Below are 22,359 nucleotides of genomic sequence, written 5' to 3' on the forward strand. Positions count from 1 at the left end.
TGCTTTCAGTATCTGGTGTGACCCCCTTGTGCAGCAATAACTGCAACTAAACGTTTCCGGTAACTGTTGATCAGTCCTGCACACCGGCTTGGAGGAATTTTAGTCCGTTCCTCCGTACAGAACAGCTTCAACTCTGGGATGTTGGTGGGTTTCCTCACATGAACTGCTCGCTTCATGTCCTTCCACAACATTTCCATTGGATTAAGGTCAGGACTTTGACTTGGCCATTCCAAAACATTCACTTTATTCTTCTTTAAGCATTCTTTGGTAGAACGGCTTGTGTACTTAGGGTCGTTGTCTTGCTGCATGACCCACCTTCTCTTGAGATTCAGTTCATGGACAGATGTCCTGAGATTTTCGTTTAGAATTCGCTGGTATAATTCAGAATTCATTGTTCCATCAATGATGGCAAGCCGTCCTGGCCCAGATGCAGCAAAACAGGCCCAAACCATGATACTACCACCACCATGTTTCACAGATGGAATAAGGTCCTTATGCTGGAATGCAGTGTTTTCCTTTCTCCAAACATAACGCTTCTCATTTAAACCAAAAAGTTCTATTTTGGTCTCATCCGTCCACAAAACATTTTTCCAATAGCCTTCTGGCTTGTCCACGTGATCTTTAGCAAACTGCAGACAAGCAGCAATGTTCTTTTTGGAGAGCAGTGGCTTTCTCCTTGCAACCCTGCCATGCACACCATTGTTGTTCAGTGTTCTCCTGATGGTGGACTCATGAACATCAACATGAGCCAATGTGAGAGAGGCCTTCAGTTGCTTAGAACAGGGGTTCCCAAACTTTTCCATGCCAAGGCCCCCCAAACAGCATTAGCTTCTGGCCGGGGACCCCCTTTGCAAACCCACAGACAATGCTACAAAATATGTAAAGAAACATCAACTTCTAGAATGTTTTCTCTTACTTTTATTCAATATTCAATAATTGTTACATTTGTTTAGCATAAGAATATTATTAATTAACATGTTTTCAACACAAATATTTTCGCACTGAACAATAAACTTTTCAACAAACTGTTGATAAGAACAGCACAAAAGAAATCAAACCACTCTCAATTGTGTGTGTGTGTGTGTGTGTGTGTGTGTGTGTGTGTGTGTGTGTCTGGGAGTGACAGACGGTTTACACTAGTGGGAGGAATGGGCTTGGTGGCTCCTACATAGTTTGTCAACCCTGGGCTTAATCTCTTTCAGTGCCATACGCATGTCATTGTCCACATGTAGACGTGCTCTATGTTTGGTTTTGAGTACCTTTAAACTTGAAAAGCCAGACTCACACAAGTAGGTTGTTGCAAAAGGGAGAAGCCATTTCAATGCCCTGTCAGCCAAGCTGGGATAGTCCTTTCTTACATGTAGCCAGTAGTTAGACAGGGGAAGAGCCTCAAAGTCAATTTTTAAATCCCCTGAGTTTGTCATCTCAATCAGCTCCTCCTGTGACTTTAAGTCCAGACTAGAGCCGACACCGGGGGCAAAGGGGTTCCTAACCCAGTTTAAATGTGTGTTTTCGAGGTCAGGGAAATAGTCTTTGAAATATCCTTGGAGGTGCTCCAGGTGGGACTGGATCAATGGAGAGACAGAGCCCAAATCATCACATGACAGCAGCTCCTGGTGAAGTAGTGGGAACATTTCTGTAACTCCCACCTAGAGCTTGTTTGACCACAGCATGATCTTTTTGGAAAAAGCACGCACTTTGTCTTGCACCTGGAGTATGTACGTGTCACGTCCTTGCATGCTTTGATTCAGTACATTTAGATGCTGGAAAATGTCTGACATGTATGCAAGTTTGCGGATCCAGGTTGCATCGGTGAACCGATCTGCCAGCTGATGCTTTACAGATGAGAGGAACTCTGCAACCTCCCTCCGCAGCTCATAGACACGGTTCAAAACTGCGCCCCGTGACAGCCAGCGCACGTTCGAGTGAAGCAGCAGCCCCTCAAAACGAGCGCCCATCTCATTACAAAGCAGGGTAAACAGTCTGTTTCATGGGACGGGCTTTAATCAAATTCACTAATTGTATAACCTCCTGTAGTACCTGATTCAACTCGTTATCCATCCTTTTTGCGACCAGTGCCTTGCGATGGAGCATGCAGCGTGTGGCCACTACATGCGGGGCCTTCTGCTTAATGAGCGTGGTCACTCCACTGATCTTCCCGGTCATTGCCGCGGCTCCATCCGAACACACCCCCACACAACGGGTCCAGTCCAATCCGTTAGACTCGATGTAATCGTCCAAAACTTGAAAAATATCTTTCCCAGTAGTTCTTCTTTCAAGTGCTTTACAAAATAGTATTTCCGCCACAAATCTTTCCTGTGAAATAAATCTGATGTACACAAGCAGTTGGGCCTCATTGGATAAATCTGTGCTCTCATCCAGCTGAAGTGCGAAGTATTTGCTGGCTCTCACCTGCTCCAACAGCTGAGCAGATAAATCTTGAGCCATGTCACCAATCCGTCGGCTCACGGTGTTATCAGAGAGTGGGACAGCATCGATTTTTTTTTGGCAGCATCCTCACCAAGCAATTCTCGGACAATGTCTTTGGTGGCTGGTAAAATCAAATCTTCTCCAATTGAGTGAGGTTTTTTAGCATGAGCAATGTGGTACGAGGCTAAAAATGATGCCTTCAGGGCCCGCTCGGGGACAGTAGCTTGCTGGGTGAATGCAGCAGATTGCCTGATCAAATGCTCTTCTTTGCGTCTGAAGAAATCTACTGTTTTTTCGGCATCTGTTGGATGTTTTTGTACCAAGTGACGCTGAAGTTTCGAAGGTTTTAAGCATTCGTTTGACAGGGTCTTCAGACAGAGGACGCATTTCGGGCAATCATGGCCATTTTTCTGCATGGCTGTAAAGCCATACTTCATGTATGCTGCCTCATATTTTCGGATTTTAGTTGGCCAGGACTTCGTAGTTTTTTTCGCAGCAGTGTCCTCCACAGCAGGGCTGTTGGTTTGTTCCTTCGGTCTCTTCTTCAAAACCCTGTCCATTTTGCGCTAGCAATACGCTAGCTTGAGGAGCAAAGCAGCTTGATAAATGGCGCAAACCGCAACGTCACAGGCAATCGGAGAGATGAGCATGGCAAACAACGTTTCGATATGATGTATTATTATTAATAATTATATTTTATAATAATGATTAAAAACTCACTACAATATATTTAATAATAATTATTTTTTTTTAAAAATTTTGCAATTTTTTTTGTTATCGTCCCTCCAACTTTCTGAGGCCCCCACTTTGAAAACCTAGGGCTTAGAAGTTACCCTGGGGTCCTTTGTGACCTCGCTGACTATTACACGCCTTACTCTTGGAGTGATCTTTGTTGGTTGCCCACTCCTGGGGAGGGTAACAATGGTCTTGAATTTCCTCCATTTGTACACAATCTGTCTGACTGTGGATTGGTGGAGTCCAAACTCTTTAGAGATGGTTTTGTAGCCTTTTCCAGCCTGATGAGCATCAACAACGCTTTTTCTGAGGTCCTCAGAAATCTCCTTTGTTCATGCCATGATACACTTCCACAAACATGTGTTGTGAAGATCAGACTTTGACAGATCCCTGTTCTTTAAATAAAACAGGGTGCCCACTCACACCTGATTGTCATCCCATTGATTGAAAACACCGGACTCTAATTTCACCTTCAAATTAACTGCTAATCCTAGAGGTTCACATACTTTTGCCACTCACAGATATGTAATATTGGATCATTTTCCTCAAGAAATAAATGACCAAGTATAATATTTTTGTCTCATTTGTTTAACTGGGTTCTCTTTATCCACTTTTAGGACTTGTGTGAAAATCTGATGATGTTTTAGGTCATATTTATGCAGAGATATAGAAAATTCTAAAGGGTTCACAAACTTTCAAGCACCACTGTAAGGCACTAAAAAAGAACAACCATAACGCTGTACATCAATAACAGTGCATGCAGTATACTTAGAAACCAGTGTTGTAGTCGAGTCATTAAACCTCGAGTCCAGTCTCAAGTACCCAGTGTTCAAGTCAAAGTCATTAAAAAAATGTTGAGTCCAAGTTGAGTCCACTATTGATCCGAGCTGAGAACAAGACTCCAACCGCACCATTTGACGGTGTCTGTTTCAGCGCCATTAACATTAGTTTGTTCCTGAACATGGCGTATGAACAGGTGAATGTGCTTCTCTTAGTCAGGGAGTGCGAAGTATTCTGTCAGAGATGGTTAGGAGACGGATGTAAGTGCAGAAGGTGTGTTTATTAATACAAGTGAAGACGGTCAACAATCCAGAACGGCAGGCAAATTCGTAAAACAGTGAAACAGGCAACAGGTCAAGCGAGGAATAAACAGGCTATCGTAGACTTGGCAGAATCAAAAACAAGAAACAGGAAATCAGGAAACCAAGCAAGGAAATAAGGCTCGGTCATGTGTCAGCAACACAACTCAATACTTCGCAAACTAAGTGTGTTTTTACAGTTTTTATATCGGCGCGCTGATTGCGCCTTCATCCTGTGCAGGTGTGAGCCGTTTACGGTGCACGTGAGAGAGTCCGCACTGTCCGGAGCGCGCCCGAGAGTCTATCTGATGCACGCAGGCGTGACACTCTTGCACGAAATTAGTACAAAAATTAATGTAGATATAAATATCTTATGCCAAATTATTATGGCATGTTCCAAAAAATGAAAAAAAAAAAAAAAAATCCAAGTCCTCATCTCCACTTTACGAGTCCGAATGCAGTTAAAGTCCGAGTCATCAGTGCTCAAGTCCAAGTCGAGTCACGAGTCCTTAAAATTAAGGCACAAGTCGGACTTGAGTCCTACAAGCCTGTTAGAAACTATACTTTTCAGGTCTTTATACACACTACCGTTCAAAAGTTTGGGGTCACCCAAACAATGTTGTGTTTTCCATGAAAAGTCACACTTTTATTTCCCACCATAAGTTGTAAAATGAATAGAAAATATAGTCAAGACATTTTTCTGGCCATTTTGAGCATTTAATCGACCCCACAAATGTGATGCTCCAGAAACTCAATCTGCTCAAAGGAAGGTCAGTTTTATAGCTTCTCTAAAGAGCTCAACTGTTTTCAGCTGTGCTAACATGATTGTACAAGGGTTTTCTAATCATCCATTAGCCTTCTGAGGCAATGAGCAAACACATTGTACCATTAGAACACTGGAGTGAGAGTTGCTGGAAATGGGCCTCTATACACCTATGGAGATATTGCACCAAAAACCACACATTTGCAGCTAGAATAGTCATTTACCACATTAGCAATGTATAGAGTGGATTTCTGATTAGTTTAAAGTGAGCTTCATCGAAAAGAACAGTGCTTTTCTTTCAAAAATAAGGACATTTCAAAGTGACCCCAAACTTTTGAACAATTGCGTATGGTAGAAAATGCTAAAATTTTACCATGTGAAGGGTTTCCAGTTTGATGCCCATTTTGATTGTGTAACTTAAAATGCCGCTTTCCTCATGAAAAATCATGTGAGTAATTTTCTGTGACTGTTTTTTAGGTGTTTCGTGTTCTGTACTTGTTCATCAGAGAGACTCCAGTAGATGCTCGGAGTTGGGTGTCCTGTCGCATGGCAGCTCACATTGATGGCCTTTTCAGTATCCAGAGGAATCACGACCACCCCGTCTGTGATCACTGGCTTTCCTAAAGAGAGGTTAGATGTGTACCACCTAGTATTAGAGGTCCCACTGAGCCAGGATATTCGTGGAAATGAACCAGTCAGTGTCTCACATGAGGAAAATCCTTTTCATTATACTTGCCTCTTACACTGACGTGCACAGCGTTCTGCCTTTTTAGCTCAGGAAGCTCAACTGCCTGTACTTCACAAACATATGTCCCTGCTGTGGCAAAGGAGGCGTTGTATAACCTCAACACATGGCCTTCATCCAGCAGCAAATCGTCCTGCACACATTCACACCCAGTTTAGGTACGAGTCTGTAAACTAGTCCCTGAGTGTCCATTTATTGAAAACACAAACTCTGAATTGTGGCTGATTTCAGAAACTGCAGTAGATTATTACATTTCCAAATGAGTTCATGTTTGTCCTGGAAAATATTTAATATTATATTTTGTAGCTGTTTTTACCTTACTTCAAATAATGTACTTAAGCAAATATTTCATTTTAGCTCGTTTCCTGAAATCATTCAAACCCACTGCAGCTGATCCACAGGTCACAGCCATTAACACTACGTTCAGACTGCAACCTGAAACGACCCATATCCGACTTGTTGTGAAATCCGATTTTTTTGTTAGGCCGTTCACATTACCAATTATATGAGACTTGTATGCGATCTCCAATATGAACGGAAAACGACCCAAAAGTGTCCCGCATGCGCAAATTGACACGTAATAAGCACATCTACGTAATACGTAAACAAAAAAAAAGCGCACTCTTCAAGTTTGCAAGTAAAGCATGGAGATGAGGCGAGACCTGGCGATGTGGTTTTTGTGGTGGCGGCGGAGCTCGCACAATAATCTGATTAATTGGTGACTGACCCCTTGAAAATGGTTCCTCCAGGAACCATGACGTTTCAGTTGTCAAGACAACGGAAAAACTAAAATACAAATACAAATACAAGAGCATTTTGTTTTGTGCACAAGAGCATTGTGACGTATCTTTCTGTTTTTGTATTTTAGTTTTTCCGTTGTCTTGACAACTGAAACGTCATCGTTCCTGGAGAAACCATTTTCAAGGGGTCAGTCACCAAAGGGTTAATGTGGGCAGCAGACTAATGAGACCGAAGGTGTCAAATTACTGGAAATTTCCAGAACAATCTTATAATCTTGTAATACAGGATGGTTTAAGTTATAAATCAGTTATAGAAACTGTTTTATTTAATCAGGCTAACAGATCAACATCCAGGTCTCTACCAAATCCACCATTAGCTTGATCAATTCTATAAAAGTCTATTTAAATTCTGAAAACTGTACAAATGTTGTTGTTTTCCACCAAAGAGGCGGGATTAGCCAACGCAGAATAGTGACGTTTGTCTCTTGTTGATGACGTGTAGGTCGCATGAATGCGACCTGTCCGGTCAGACTGCAGTCGCATGTGAAAATAACGGATATGCATTGGATTTAGGACCACATATCCAAGCGGCCTGGGTCGCATGTGAAAAAAATCGGATCTGTGTCGTTCAGATTGTCAATAACAAATCGGATACAGGTCGCATATGGGCAAAAAAATCGGATATGGGTCGTTTCAGGGTGCAGTCTGAACGTAGTCTATGAAGATATTACGTAAGGAATAAAACAGGACTGTGTGTGCAGTTATACAGTAGGAAAATAATCCACAACAGGCAGAATGAGTCTGATGTGGCCTGATGCAAAACGGGGTTACTGTAGCCAACCCAAAAGCAGATTATTTACCTCTAACCGCATGTGCTGAAGTGTTTTACTCTTCTTATACGGCAGCGAGTTGCCAGTGATCGCAACTTTAAATTTATTAATCATTTTATAGTTGCAGTTAATGTTATTTAAAGCCCACAAAGCAAGTTATTTCCGTTTATCATTTACATTATAGTAGCAGTCATTCCCTCGCCATCCTCTCTTTTTTCTCTCTCTCTTGAAGATACTATATGGAATAAAATTTATGGCCCAAGTATTGGGGGAAGAAAAAATAAATAATACACCACAGCTTGTCATGTTACTGAAAAATTTTCCAGTGGAGGAAAACTCACATACCATTCCAAAGCACTAACACCTGAGACTCCTTCTATAAATGTTCTATAAAATCTCTTTATAGAAACCATATTAACAATTATACATATATAATTATACATGTATAAGTAAATACAGTACCAGTCAAAAGTTTGGACACCCCTACTCATTCATAGGTTTTTCTGTATTTTGGCTATTTTCTACATTGTAGAACAATACTGAAGACATCAAAACTATGAAATAACATGTAAGGAATGATGTGATGCACAAAATATTTCATATTTTAGATTCTTCGAAGTAGCCAGCGTTTACCCTGATGACGCTTTGTACACTATTGGTGTTATCTTAACCAGCTTCATGAGGTCGTCACCTGGAACGCTTTTCAATTAACAGCTGTGCCTCGTCAAAAGTTGGTGTAATTTCTTGCCTTCTTAATGCACCTGAGATCAAACAGTAAATAATAAACATACGGTAAACAGCCCTATTCCACAACTGTAGGAATCCATATTATGTCATGAACCACTCAATGAAGTAAAGAGAAATGACATCCATCATTAGTTTAAAGCTAGACTGCCTTTCAGATTTTTCAAGTGTAGGTCATAAAAAGAATTTTCCCCGACACCCAATTATTTTTGTTTAGTGGACCGAAAGCTACTCAATTTGAAGACAGTACTGAACACAGACTTCCAGTTTTTTTTAAACAGAACAATGAATAAATTTAAGGTCATGTGGCCCGAAATTCCCTGCTATTTTTTCCTGCTTCACCATGACGCAATTCAAGATACTACATCATGCATGACGTGGTGGGCTTTCCCCGTTCGCGCAAGGCATTGTGGGATACAAATTTGAAACAGGAGACAAAAATGGAGGATGTGAGTGTGCGAATGAAACGTGAAAGACCGAAACGGAAAGCAAGAAGAAAAGACGTTATGTTATATACGAAGGAAAGGAAACGCAGGACCAAACTAATAAATATCGGCGCTCAGCGAGGACCTCGGTGTGATCAGCTGTTCGTTTAGCAACAGAATGATGGAACTGTCAGTGCACGCTCAAAGGTGAACCTGCGCATGCGCACACACACACGGACTTCCTCTGTCCGCTCGACTGCGCGAAGCGAGCGATTTCATGCACATTATTTGCTCGGGAATCCCCTCAAATTAAATAACTTCCCGGTCACAGAATGGCCTGATATTTTGTGAGATATTACAGAAATAAACACATCACAATGACCAAATTTCAGAGGGAACTAAATTTCACTGATTTTATTAAATCAAAAGGCCGTCTCGCTTTAAGGAATGAAGTATGTTTTAATTCATAAAAAATGTCAAATATGAATTTAAAGGTGTCCAAACTTTTGACTGGGACTGTCTATTCAAGTTTCCCTGCTTGTTTAGCTCACCTGAACACTTAGACTTTTACTGGTGTAGAAGAAGAAGAAGAAACCTTTATTCATCACATGCACACTTCAAGCACAGTGAAATTTATCCTCTGCATTTAACCCATCTGAAGCAGTGAACACACACACACACTCAGAGCAGTGGGCAGCCACACCAGAGCACCCGGGGAGCAGTCAGGGGTTCGGTACCTTGTTCAAGGGCACCTCAGCCCAAGGTTAACCTAACCTGCATGTCTTTGGACTGTGGGGGAAACCGGAGCACCCGGAGGAAACCCACGCAGACACGGGGAGAACATGCAAACTCCACACAGAAAGGCCCTCACTGGCTGCTGGGTTCGAACCCGGAACCTTCTTGCTGTGAGGCGACAGCGCTAACCACTACACCACCGTGTAGAATCACACTTTTTCATCTCTATAATTTCTTGTGGATTACAGTATAGATCCTCTTTCCCAAATAAACCCAACATTTCCTCAGCATTTAACTGCATACACTAAAATCTGTCCGATCACCATCAAGTCTACCTTGTACCAAAATGCTTTTGTGGACAGAGAGGAAAGGGCATTGCAGGTCAGAAACAGATCCTCTCCTTCATCCAGGATATCTGGATTCTCAGGAGTGATCACAACAGGGTCCAGATCTGCAAGAACAAAAGCACCATGAAAATAGTGGACTACACCAGCTTAGCAAACAAGCTGCAGCAGCTGCGAGGATGTTCATTTTTACTCACAGTGCACTCTAAGGGTCAAGTTGCCTATGATGTTTTCAAAACTTATTGTATCCAGACAGCTGCATTCGTATAAACCACTGTTTAGTCGAGTCACTTGACGCAGGACCAGCCTGTCCATATCTGCAAGAAGTACTTCCTGTAGCGGAGAGAAGAAATTCATTAGAACTGTCACCCACTTGACTCGCCTATTGAGCTTTTCTCTTGGCTTTCTGATCATTTGGTCTGGTTTTCAGTCATCAAGGTCATTTTAAAATGTCTACCTACAGTAAAGTGCATAAGTTTGTACACCCCATGTATTTCAGTGCAGTATTTTCCAAATTATCTACAAATAAAAATGAATTTCGAGTGTACCCGTGAACAAACAAATGTAAGGAAAACTCAGCAAAAATACATAGAAATGAAACAAATACCAAACTTTTGCCCTCTCAGTCTCCAGACTGACTTGAATAAGACACGAAGGTAAATATTAGTGTTCTAAGGATCCAAAAGCTGATCAGAAGTTCTCAGAAAATATTTGTGTCACATTCAGACAAAAAAAAGTTGAAGTTAAAGTCCTTCCCACACCTTAGAGTACCTGGTATTCCTAGGCAGTCTCCCACTCAAGTACTAACCAGGCCCAATCTGTATGTGGCGCATTGGGCGGCGCCGATCTCGTTTCCATAGTCCTCGGGCTCTCGCCTATTACATAGCTAGGGTTACAGTGGGGGGCTAGTCCTCTGGTAACCACGAGAGTTTAACTCCCCATGCACATCTGTATTGCAGCGTGCCTTGCCAGATGGCAGTAGGTACCATTTTTATGATGGTCTTTGGTATGACCCGACCATGAATAGAACTCAGGATCTCCCGATCGAGAGGCGGACACGCTACCACTAGGCCACTAGTCGGTTGGCACATTCAGACAAAGAAATTCATAATATTGAAAAGATTCAACATCTTGATAACACATCACTCCTATTTTTTTTGCTATTTGTTCTAAATGGAGGAATATCTACAGTATGAAACGTTGCTACGAACTACATTTCTGTTTTTGCCCTAAGGCTGTAAAGACATTTACACTCGACTGTCTCTCTGTTCATAATCAGAGTGCAAAGTTAAATACAGTCTAAAGTTGACATGAATTTCAAGAGAACTAATAAAGTCAAAACATCTTCAAAATTAAAACAAGTCCAACTGCCTCGACTTGCGTCTATAAAACTGCAATATGGATTGGTAGGAATTACGGCACTGATAAAAAAAAAGACTTCTTACGTTGTTGTATTTGAAGCTTTTGACTGGCTGAGGGTTCCCATCTCCTTCACATCTTATTTCAACGTTGTCGCCTTCTTTAACAAGCCGGTCAGGGGAATCCTGGAACACTGTAACTTCCGATGTTGGATCTGTGATGATGACATTAACCAGTAAAAAAAATAAAATAAAATACCCCCCCACACACACAGAGTTGTGGCCTTTCTAGTGAATGACAAGTAAGATCAAGCATTTCTTGCACTGAACTTTTGCTTATGATGGCAATAAAATTAAATGAACTCAACACTCAAACAGCATTTTCAACCACTAGCTGAGGGATTGGTGAGCATTTTCCACTATACTGGTGTAATCGCTGTGTGGTGAATAAGCCATCCTGTAATCTTATTTTTTCATCTTGTGTGAAAATGACGGTAAATATTTCTGTTCAGTGGTAAATGTGTTATAGAAGTTCAACACAGCCTTGATACACAGCCAGTCTACTGCTCAAACTGAACTACAATTTCAAATAAGAATAATTCATGAAACGTTTACTAGGGTGCATCAGTTGCCCTCACTTTCATAAAATCTGATGCGTTTTTGTTTGGGTGTTCCTTTTCACCAATAAAGACATCCTGTAAGATTTTTTGACCATATTCAAAAGTCTAATGGTGGCACCATGAGGTTCATTTTTTGCCAAAAAAACGCTTATTTTATGTTTTCGCGTAAGGTTTGAATCACAATGTTGGACTCCATTTATTGATTTCTTGTGAGCCAGAGATCATGTTAAGAACCTTTGTAAGGGATCGAGAAGCATTAATGTGATTCATAATACATTTGTATTGTTTAAAAGTAGTTGAACAATGATTCAATGAACAGCTAAAACTCAAACTGTGCTTGATTTAGAATATGGACTAAAAATGTGTATCTAAGATATTTGGTATACTCTATAAGGTGCCATAATGTTTCATGAAAAGTGATCGAAATTTTGTCATAAAATAGCAGCTTTTTCCATAACTTTGAGCTCCTGGTGCCACCATTAAACTTTTTAATTTTGTCAAAATATTTCACCCAGTGTGTTTTCTTACCAAAAGGAACATAAAAACAAAAATGCATCATGATCGGAGGAACTTTTCATTTTTAGGGGGCAACTGATGCACCCTAATGTTTACAGTACATGATATAATGCTTGTTACAGCACCCTCCACAATTATTGGCACCCCTCATTAAGATATGTTCTGAGGCTTCTAATAAATTCATATTTTTTAAAAACAATATAGGACAACAATGCAAAAAAAGAGAAAAATCCAACCTTTAATTCAAGTGCATTTATTCAGTGGGAAAAAAAAATCCCACATTAAGAAATAATTCTTTTACATGAACTCATGTAAAACAAGACAGCACTTAATATTCTCCTATAACATTTCACAAGATGGGAGAATACAGAGAGAGGGATATTTGACCATTCCTCTTTGCACAATCTCTCTAAATCGTCCAGAGTCCTGGGTCCTCTCCTATGCACTCTTCTCTTCAGCTCACCCCACAGGTTTTCAATTGGGTTAAGGTCTGGGGACTGAGGCCAAGTTTACATTAGACCGTATCTGTCTCGTTTTCTTCGCGGATGCACTGTCCGTTTACATTAAAACGCCGGGAAACGGGAATCCGCCAGGGTCCACGTATTCAATCCAGATCGTGTCTGGTCCGGTGCTGTGTAAACATTGAGAATACGCGGATACGCTGTGCTGAGCTCTAGCTGGCGTCGTCATTGGACAATGTCACTGTGACATCCACCTTCCTGATTCGCTGGCGTTGGTCATGTGACGCGACTGCTGAAAAACGGCGTGGACTTCCGCCTTGTATCACCTTTCATTAAAGAGTATAAAAGTATGAAAATACTGCAAATACTGATGCAAATACTGCCCATTGTGTAGTTATGATTGTCTTTAGGCTTGCCATCCTTCCACTTGCAAGTGGTAAGTGACGCGCATGCCCGACATGCACTGAGATCACACACACAGCGGCTCAGTCCCAAATTACTGCTCGTGCGCTTCACTCGCGCGCTCTGTGAGCTGCGCAGGGCCGGAGTGCGCACCCTCCAGAGGGCACTCGCTGTTCAGGGCGGAGTGATTTGGAGCGCAGGATGCCTGCGGAGCCGAGCGTATCCGTGTATTGGCGTTGCTGTGTGCACGCGAATCGTGTATTGGCGTTGCTGTGTGCACGCTAATCGTTTTAAAAACGTTAATCTGATGATCCGCTGATACGGTCTAATGTAAACCCCACCTGAGATGGCCATGGGAGGAGCTTGATTTTGTGTCTGGTGAACCATTTTTGTGTAGATTTGGCCACATGTTTAGGGTCATTATCTTGCTGAAAGACCCAGTGACGACCCATCTTCAGCTTTCGGGCAGAGGCCACCAGATTTTGATTTAAAATGTCCTGGTGTTTCAAAGAGTTCATGATGCCATGCACCCTAACAAGGTTCCCGGGGCCTTTGGAAGAGAAACAGGCCCACAGCATCACCGATCCTCCCCCATACTTCACAGTGGGCATAAGGTGCTTTTCTGCATACTCATCTTTTGTGTTACGCCAGACCCACTTAGAGTGTTTGTTGCCAAAAAGCTCTGTCTTGGTCTCATCTGACCAAAGCACACGGTCCCAGTTGAAGTCCCAGTACCGCTTAGCGAACTCCAGACATTTACATTTACTTGTAAGTGAGAAAAGGCTTTTTCCGTGCATGCCTCCCAAACAGCTTGTTGGCATGTAGATAGCGCCTGATGGTTGTTATGGAGACTTTGTGACCCCAAGATGCTACTCTTTGATGCAATTCTCAAACAGTGAGCTTTGGAGAACTTTTTACTTCTCTTACCATCCTCCTCACTGTGCGTGGTGGCAAGATAAACTTGCATCCTCGTCCAGGCTTGGTTGCCACTGTTCCAGTTGTTTTAAACTTCTTGATGATTCCTCTGACTGTAGATATGGGCAGGTGTAGCCGAGCGGCTATTTTCTTGTAGCCACTGCCTGACTTATGAAGGTCGACACACATCTGCCTTACTTGAACGGTGTGTTCTCTTGTCTTTCCCATGTTGAAGAGTGGATAAGAGAAATAGGCCCCTGTGTCACATCATATTTATACCCCAGGGAAACAGGATGTGATGAATTACTAATTAAAGGTTCCTAGATACTCTGATCAACTTTCTAAACTACAGCAGAAATGACAGAAATGCTTCAATTACATTTATTTTCTAGGAATTGTTATGGGTGCCAATAATTGTGGAACAGGTGATATTATGAAAAATAATTATTTTTTTTTTAAATTTCACATGAGTTAAAGGTTACGTTTTTCTACAATTTTCAGTGTGAGATTATGCTTCTGCAATAAAAATTGAATTTATTTTAAGGCTTTTAACACATCTTAACCAGGGGTGCCAATAATTGTGGAGGGCGCTGTATGTTCTCATTAAGCCTTTTCTGAGAAATCACTGAGAGACGGCTTACAGTGGATTGTGATGTTGATCCGGTCGGACTCGATCATTTTCTCTGCCCCGGGAACAAAGAAGCTGACCTCACAGTAAAAGTATGCATCCTTGTCCTCCTTTTCTACCGTGAGGTACAGATCGCTGTGTACTGAGTACAGGCCGTTGGAATTCATAGTCAGTCTGTTCTGCATGTCGACTAAAGCCGAGGCAGAGAGACAACCCATTATAGAATGAAAATACACTTGTGCATGATGTCTATGACATTCGAATGCTGTGTGACTCTCTACTTACCACCAGCTGAGGGGTGTAAGGGAGTTCTGTCTTTGTACCATGTGATCTTAGGGGCAGGGTATCCATTATTAACCTCACAGGATGCGATCTGAAATGCAAAATGATAATGCAGGGGTTCGAGATAATGTTTTGCATGTTCACGAATAAGTCATGTGAACACACAGGACTCCATAAATGTTAAATAAACATTCATAGCTGACTGAGAACATTCTCCTCCTACTTCTGAAAATTGAGAGCACTTTGCAAAACTGGGCTAAAATAGGGTTATTTTTGCTGGGAAAAATAAATATTCTTAAAATGATGGCTGTTCCACAACTGAATTACATCATATATTTATTACCCAGGGCGGCACGGTGGTGTAGTGGTTAGCGCTGTCGCCTCACAGCAAGAAGGTCCTGGGTTCGAGCCCCGTGTCCGGCGAGGGCCTTTCTGTGTGGAGTTTGCATGTTCTCCCCGTGTCCGCGTGGGTTTCCTCCGGGTGCTCCGGTTTCCCCCACAGTCCAAAGACATGCAGGTTAGGTTAACTGGTGACTCTAAATTGACCGTAGGTGTGAATGTGAGTGTGAATGGTTGTCTGTGTCTATGTGTCAGCCCTGTGATGACCTGGCGACTTGTCCAGGGTGTACCCCGCCTTTCGCCCGTAGTCAGCTGGGATAGGCTCCAGCTTGCCTGCGACCCTGTAGAAGGATAAAGCGGCTAGAGATAATGAGATGAGATGAGATTTATTACCCATGAGCTTCCCTCCCCTACTACTTAAAAGATTTAATGCAGCGGTAGCTACCTTTTTGTGGGAAGGCAAAAGACCCCGTTGAAATAGAATTAAAATGTATGCTGCAAAGGAGGATGGAGGCCTCAACCTGCCAAGAGTGGACTGGTACCACTATGCCTTCTCTCTTAATCAATTGGCCAAAATAAATATTGCAGAGGACCAAGTTCCGGGTTGGGTCTCGATTGAAAAAGAACTCACTGAATCGATCCCATTACTGGCTTTTATTTCACAAAACGGGGGAGAAATTCCAACTCGGAATCCATTACTGTTGTTTGCAAGAGAAACCTGGCAAGCATCACATCGTCTTATTGGTCTTAACCCGTTTTTTACTAGAAGGTCGTCTTTATGGCATAACAAACTACTGAAAATGGGTAAAAAAAAAACTCTTTACTGGAAATCATGGGCTGAAGCAGGGATTACTTTTATTGGAGATGTTTTCGAGGGTGATAATTTTATGGGTTTTGAACAAATGGTAACTAAATATAGAATCCCTAGACGAGACTTTTGGAAATACACTACCGTTCAAAAGTTTGGGGTCACCCAGACAATTTTGTGTTTTCCATGAAAAGTCACACTTTTATTTCCCACCATAAGTTGTAAAATGAACAGAAAATATAGTCAAGACATTTTTCTGGCCATTTTGAGCATTTAATCGACCCCACAAATGTGATGCTCCAGAAACTCAATCTGCTCAAAGGAAGGTCAGTTTTATAGCTTCTCTAAGGTGGGGTTTACATTAGACCGTATCAGCGGATCATCAGATTAACGTTTTTAAAACGATTAGCGTGCACACAGCAACGCCAATGCACGATTCGCATGCACACAGCAACGCCAATACACGGATACGCTCGGCTCCGCAGGCATCCTGCGCTCCAAATCGCTCCGCCCTGAACAGCGAGTGCCCTCTGGAGGGTGCGCACTCCAGCCCTGCGCAGCTCACAGAGCGCGCGAGTGAAGCGCACGAGCAGTGATTCGGGACTGAGCCGCTGTGTGTGTGATCCTAGTGCATATCGGGCATGCGTGTCACTTACCACTTGCAAGTGGAAGGATGGCAAGCCTAAAGACAATCATAACTACACAATGGGCAGTATTTGCATCAGTATTTGCAGTATTTTCATACTTTTATACTCTTTAATGAAAGGTGATACAAGGCGGAAGTCCGCGCCGTTTTTCAGCAGTCGCGTCACATGACCAACGCCAGCGAATCAGGAAGGTGGATGTCACAGTGACGTTGTCCAATGACGACGCCAGCTAGAGCTCAGCACAGCGTATCCGCGTATTCTCAATGTTTACACAGCACCGGACCAGACACGATCTGGATTGAATACGTGGACCCTGGCAGATTCCCGTTTCCCGGCGTTTCCAGGCGTTTTAATGTAAACGGACAGTGCATCCGCGAAGAAAACGAGACAGATACGGTCTAATGTAAACTTGGCCTAAAGAGCTAAACTGTTTTCAGCTGTGCTAACATGATTGTACAAGGGTTTTCTAATCATCCATTAGCCTTCTGAGGCAATGAGCAAACACATTGTACCATTAGAACACTGGAGTGAGAGTTGCTGGAAATGGGCCTCTATACACCTATGGAGATATTGCACCAAAAACCACACATTTGCAGCTAGAATAGTCATTTACCACATTAGCAATGTATAGAGTGGATTTCTGATTAGTTTAAAGTGATCTTCATTGAAAAGAACAGTGCTTTTCTTTCAAAAATAAGGACATTTCAAAGTGACCCCAAACTTTTGAACGGTAGCGTATTTGCAATTAAGAAGCTGTATAATGTCTGCTCAAAGGAAGCTCCCTCAAACAGAGCTGCAAAGACTAGTACAGGGAGATCAGGAGACGAGAGGCGGGGCATCTAGATATTATAGTCTTATGAGGCAATCTCACCCACCTAAACTAGAGGGTCTCAAGAGAGCATGGGAGGCAGATTTACCGGTACAGGGTGAGATAATTCTGGAGAAATGGAAGGAAATAATCGGATCCTGGTATAAGACATCTAGAGAGGTGCAGACCTGCTTAATTATGTATAAAATCATACATAGGATGTATTGGACTCCTTGTAAGATGGCAAGATTAAAGCTCTGTGAATCCGAGACTTGCTGGAGATGTGAGAGGAGGAGAGGAACGCTTTTACACATGCTGTATGAATGTGAAATGACACAAAACCTATGGGAAAGAATAATATTATTCATTAACAAAGCACTCAGGACGGATTTATCTCAGCGCCCCGCTTTATGTATTCTAGGCATAATAACAGAGGGAGTAGAGTTATTATCCCAGCAAACTCAGTGGTGTAGGGTGGCCCTTATTACGGGATGTAGGACTGTTCTCAGACAATGGAAGTCAAAAAGTGTTATCCCATTTAATGAACGGATGGGAGAAATGACCAAAATAGCCAGCTATGAACAATTGATTTTTAGGCTGAACAATAGGGAGGAGGTATTTATGAAAATATGGGGTCCATACATGAATTTCATACTAGGTAATTGATTGGAGTAGCTATACTGATGGATTTTCATGTAAACAATAAGCCATGTCTGGATTGTGACATAAATCTGATATATGGTGGGGTGGAGTCTGTGAGAGTAAAGGAGGTGAGAGAGATGCTGGTAATGTGAATGTAATGTGAATCTTGTGCATGTAGATATGTGTAATTATTTCTATTTATTTTTGTGTCCATATTAGTTTAATTTGTGCAAGTGTCTCTGTATGAGTAATATTTTCCTTTGTTTTTTTTTCTCCTCCTTTGGGGGGGGTTACAATTATGTTATTCTGTTCTTGTCATTGTTCAGGTTCGTGTATGTTGATTCTTATGTTGTGTTGTTGAAAAGCAATAAAAAGTCTTATCTCATTATCTCTAGCCACTTTATCCTTCTACAGGGTCGCAGGCAAGCTGGAGCCTATCCCAGCTGACTACGGGCGAAAGGCGGGGTACACCCTGGACAAGTCGCCAGGTCATCACAGGGCTGACACATAGACACAGACAACCATTCACACTCACATTCACACCTACGCTCAATTTAGAGTCACCAGTTAACCTAACCTGCATGTCTTTGGACTGTGGGGGAAACCGGAGCACCCGGAGGAAACCCACGCGGACACGGGGAGAACATGCAAACTCCGCACAGAAAGGCCCTCGCCGGCCACGGGGCTCGAACCCGGACCTTCTTGCTGTGAGGCGACAGCGCTAACCACTACACCACCGTGCCGCCCGCAATAAAAAGTGAGTTACAAAAATAAATAAATAAACATTCATAGAAATGTCTTTGTTAAATAAAAAGATGTTTGTTGATCCACTGTTCTCAGCCGTCGATTATTTGCAGCATCCACTCTACAAGTCCTGTGAATGAGATGCTACGACTGAAAGAATTACATACTAAGAGCACGTATTAATATAAACTTCAATTTTGAATATTATTTAGTTCTAAATAGTTCACTATTGTGCAGTGCAGTGGTTAACGCCTGTCGCCTCATAGCAAGAAGGTTCTGGGTTTGAATCTCATGGCCAACTGGGGCCTTTCTGTGCAGAGTTTGCATGTTCTCCCCCTGCCTGCGTGGGTTTCTTCTGGGTGCTCAGGTTTCCTCCCAGAGTCAAAAGACGTGCAGATTAGGTCAACTGGCCACTCTAAATTGCCCATAGTTGTGAATTAAGTGTGAATGCTTGTTGATAGCTTGGAAGTCGGCTGCGATTGGCTCCAGCTTCCCCATGACCCTGACAGATAATCAGTACAAATAATGGATGGATGGATAGTTCACTATCACAATAGCTTCACCGTTATGTTGTCTTGCTGTTCAAGATAAATAATAGAGTTGTTATCATCAGTAGTTGTTGTTTTTGGATTAGCTGTGAGACAAAAAATAAAATTAAAATACATGTTTAGTGTGGACGAGGCCTTTCAAGCTAGACAGCTTTTCAATTTCATAAAATCGGTGAAATTGAGTTCCCTCTGAAATGTGGTCATTGTGATGTATGTTTATTTCTGTAATATCTCACAAAATATCAGGCCATTCTGTGGCTGGGAAGTTATTTAATTTGAAGGGATTCCCGAGCAAATAATGTGCATGAAATCGCTCGCTTCGCGCAGTCAAGCGGACAGAGGAAGTCCGTGTGTGTGCGCATGCAAAGGTTTACCATCTTCTTCTTTTGGGTTTTACGGCAGCTGGCATCCAGTGCTGCATTACTGCCATCTACAGGTTTACCTTTGAGCGTGCACTGACAGTTCCATCATTCTGTCACTAAACGAACAGCTGATCACACCGAGGTGCTCGCTGAGCGCTGATATTTATTAGTTTGGTCCTGCGTTTCCTTTCCTTCGCATATAACATAACGTCTTTTCTTCTCGCTTTCCGTTTCGGTCTTTCACGTTTCATTCGCATCTTCCATTGTTCTCTCCTGTTTCAAATTTGTATCCCACAATGCCTTGTGCGAACGTGGAAAGCCCACCACGTCATGCATGATGTAGTATCTTGAATTGGGTCACGGTGAAGCAGGAAAAAATAGGGGGGAATTTAGGGCCACGTGACCCTAAAAAATGAATTCATTGTTCTTTTAAAAAAAATGAATAAAATTGGAAGTCTGTGATTCAAATTCAGTAACTTTCAGTCCATTAAACAGAAATAATTGGGTGTTGGGGAAAATTCTTTTTATGACCTACACTTGAAAAATCTGAAAAGCAGTCCAGCTTTAAGTCACCTGTAATTTACGTCCTATGTTTGAAGTAGATGTGAAATGAAATGACAAACAGAATTAAGTAGCAAGCATGCTAAGAGCATCTGCTCAATGCCTGTAATGTAAAGTAGCAATGAACTCTCAGCCCAGACCTATTGGAGCACACGTCTGTTCAGATCATAACACTGTATTTAACCATGTGAAGGCTGATATAATCCATTACCTTATTCAGAGTCTCTGTGACTACGGCGTAATTTCCTCCTTCAATGGAAAGGCGAGATGGAGTATCTAAAGAACAGGGACACGTTATTACATGGGTATTTCTTCATAATTATTGAAACAGTGAAGTCAAAGTTATATGTTAAGTATGCTCCAGCTACTGGGAATAAGACGATCACTGAATTATTGCCTATAATAAAATAACATAGATACATCCATACGTACATCCAATTTTATAAACTTAAATGGGGATTATCAGGACACAATGATTACACGTGACACTCCACAGAAACGGCAACCTGAGCAATGCTACCCACTGAGCCAACTATTTTTTTATTTAATAATCCCAGTTTATGTGAGTGTGATCAGTCTTAATAAAAGGAAAGACCCTGTGCATTGTGTAATCCAGGATGGTATGGCCGCTGCCATCAGTATTGCTGGTAACTCTCTGGTGGCCATGGGTACTTCCCATCCGAGTGTAGCCCAAAAAAGCTACTTTTCACAAATGGAAAACAGACATTGTCACATTAGTTGCTGAACGTGCGTTCATTCAAGCATTCTATTTTTTTAATACAACCCCGATTCCAAAAAAGTTGGGACAAAGTACAAATTGTAAATAAAAATGGAATGCAATCATTTACAAATCTCAAAAACTGATATTGTATTCACAATAGAACATAGACAACATATCAAATGTCGAAAGTGAGACATTTTGAAATTTCATGACAGCAACACATATCAAAAAAGTTGGGACAGGGGCAATAAGAGGCTGGAAAAGTTAAAGGTACAAAAAAGGAACAGCTGGAGGACCAAATTGCAACTCATTAGGTCAATTGGCAATAGGTCATTAACATGACTGGGTATAAAAAGAGCATCTTGGAGTGGCAGCGGCTCTCAGAAGTAAAGATGGGAAGAGGATCACCAATCCCCCTAATTCTGCGCCGACAAATAGTGGAGCAATATCAGAAAGGAGTTCGACAGTGCAAAATTGCAAAGAGTTTGAACATATCATCATCTACAGTGCATAATCTCATCAAAAGATTCAGAGAATCTGGAAGAATCTCTGTGCGTAAGGCTCAAGGCCGGAAAGCCATACTGGCTGCCCGTGATCTTCGGGCCCTTAGACGCCACTGCATCACATACAGGCATGCTTCTGTATTGGAAATCACAAAATGGGCTCAGGAATATTTCCAGAGAACATTATCTGTGAACACAATTCACCGTGCCATCCGCCATTGCCAGCTAAAACTCTATAGTTCAAAGAAGAAGCCGTATCTAAACATGATCCAGAAGCGCAGACGTCTTCTCTGGGCCAAGGCTCATTTAAAATGGACTGTGGCAAAGTGGAAAACTGTTCTGTGGTCAGACGAATCAAAATTTGAAGTTCTTTATGGAAATCAGGGACGCCGTGTCATTCGGACTAAAGAGGAGAAGGACGACCCAAGTTGTTATCAGCGCTCAGTTCAGAAGCCTGCATCTCTGATGGTATGGGGTTGCATTAGTGCGTGTGGCATGGGCAGCTTACACATCTGGAAAGACACCATCAATGTTGAAAGGTATATCCAGGTTCTAGAGCAACATATGCTCCCATCCAGACGACGTCTCTTTCAGGGAAGACCTTGCATTTTCCAACATGACAATGCCAAACCACATACTGCATCAATTACAGCATCATGGCTGTGTAGAAGAAGGGTCCGGGTACTGAACTGGCCAGCCTGCAGTCCAGATCTTTCACCCATAGAAAACATTTGGCGCATCATAAAACGGAAGATACGACAAAAAAGACCTAAGACAGTTGAGCAACTAGAATCCTACATTAGACAAGAATGGGTTAACATTCCTATCCCTAAACTTGAGCAACTTGTCTCCTCAGTCCCCAGACGTTTACAGCCTGTTGTAAAGAGAAAAGGGGATGTCTCACAGTGGTAAACATGGCCTTGT

At 42.1% G+C, this 22,359-nt stretch overlaps 1 protein-coding gene across 3 annotated transcripts in view; it reads right to left on the minus strand.

Moving 5' to 3' along the window:
• Positions 1-22,359, minus strand: part of mcamb (melanoma cell adhesion molecule b) — a 105,919-nt gene that overhangs the window by 12,531 nt on the left and 71,029 nt on the right. For all 3 annotated transcript variants that reach the window (XM_060943857.1, XM_060943856.1, XM_060943855.1), the window contains exons 4-11: positions 20,423-20,487; positions 14,756-14,843; positions 14,484-14,660; positions 11,016-11,143; positions 9,768-9,903; positions 9,562-9,677; positions 5,744-5,885; positions 5,503-5,627 (exon numbers count right to left, since the gene is read on the minus strand). In XM_060943857.1, coding sequence (XP_060799840.1) covers positions 5,503-5,627; positions 5,744-5,885; positions 9,562-9,677; positions 9,768-9,903; positions 11,016-11,143; positions 14,484-14,660; positions 14,756-14,843; positions 20,423-20,487 — 977 coding nt within the window. The remainder of the gene's footprint in view (positions 1-5,502; positions 5,628-5,743; positions 5,886-9,561; positions 9,678-9,767; positions 9,904-11,015; positions 11,144-14,483; positions 14,661-14,755; positions 14,844-20,422; positions 20,488-22,359) is intronic.

The sequence above is a fragment of the Neoarius graeffei genome, chromosome 17 (genome assembly GCF_027579695.1).
Source record: "Neoarius graeffei isolate fNeoGra1 chromosome 17, fNeoGra1.pri, whole genome shotgun sequence".
In the NCBI taxonomy this organism is placed as follows: Eukaryota; Metazoa; Chordata; class Actinopteri; order Siluriformes; family Ariidae; genus Neoarius; species Neoarius graeffei.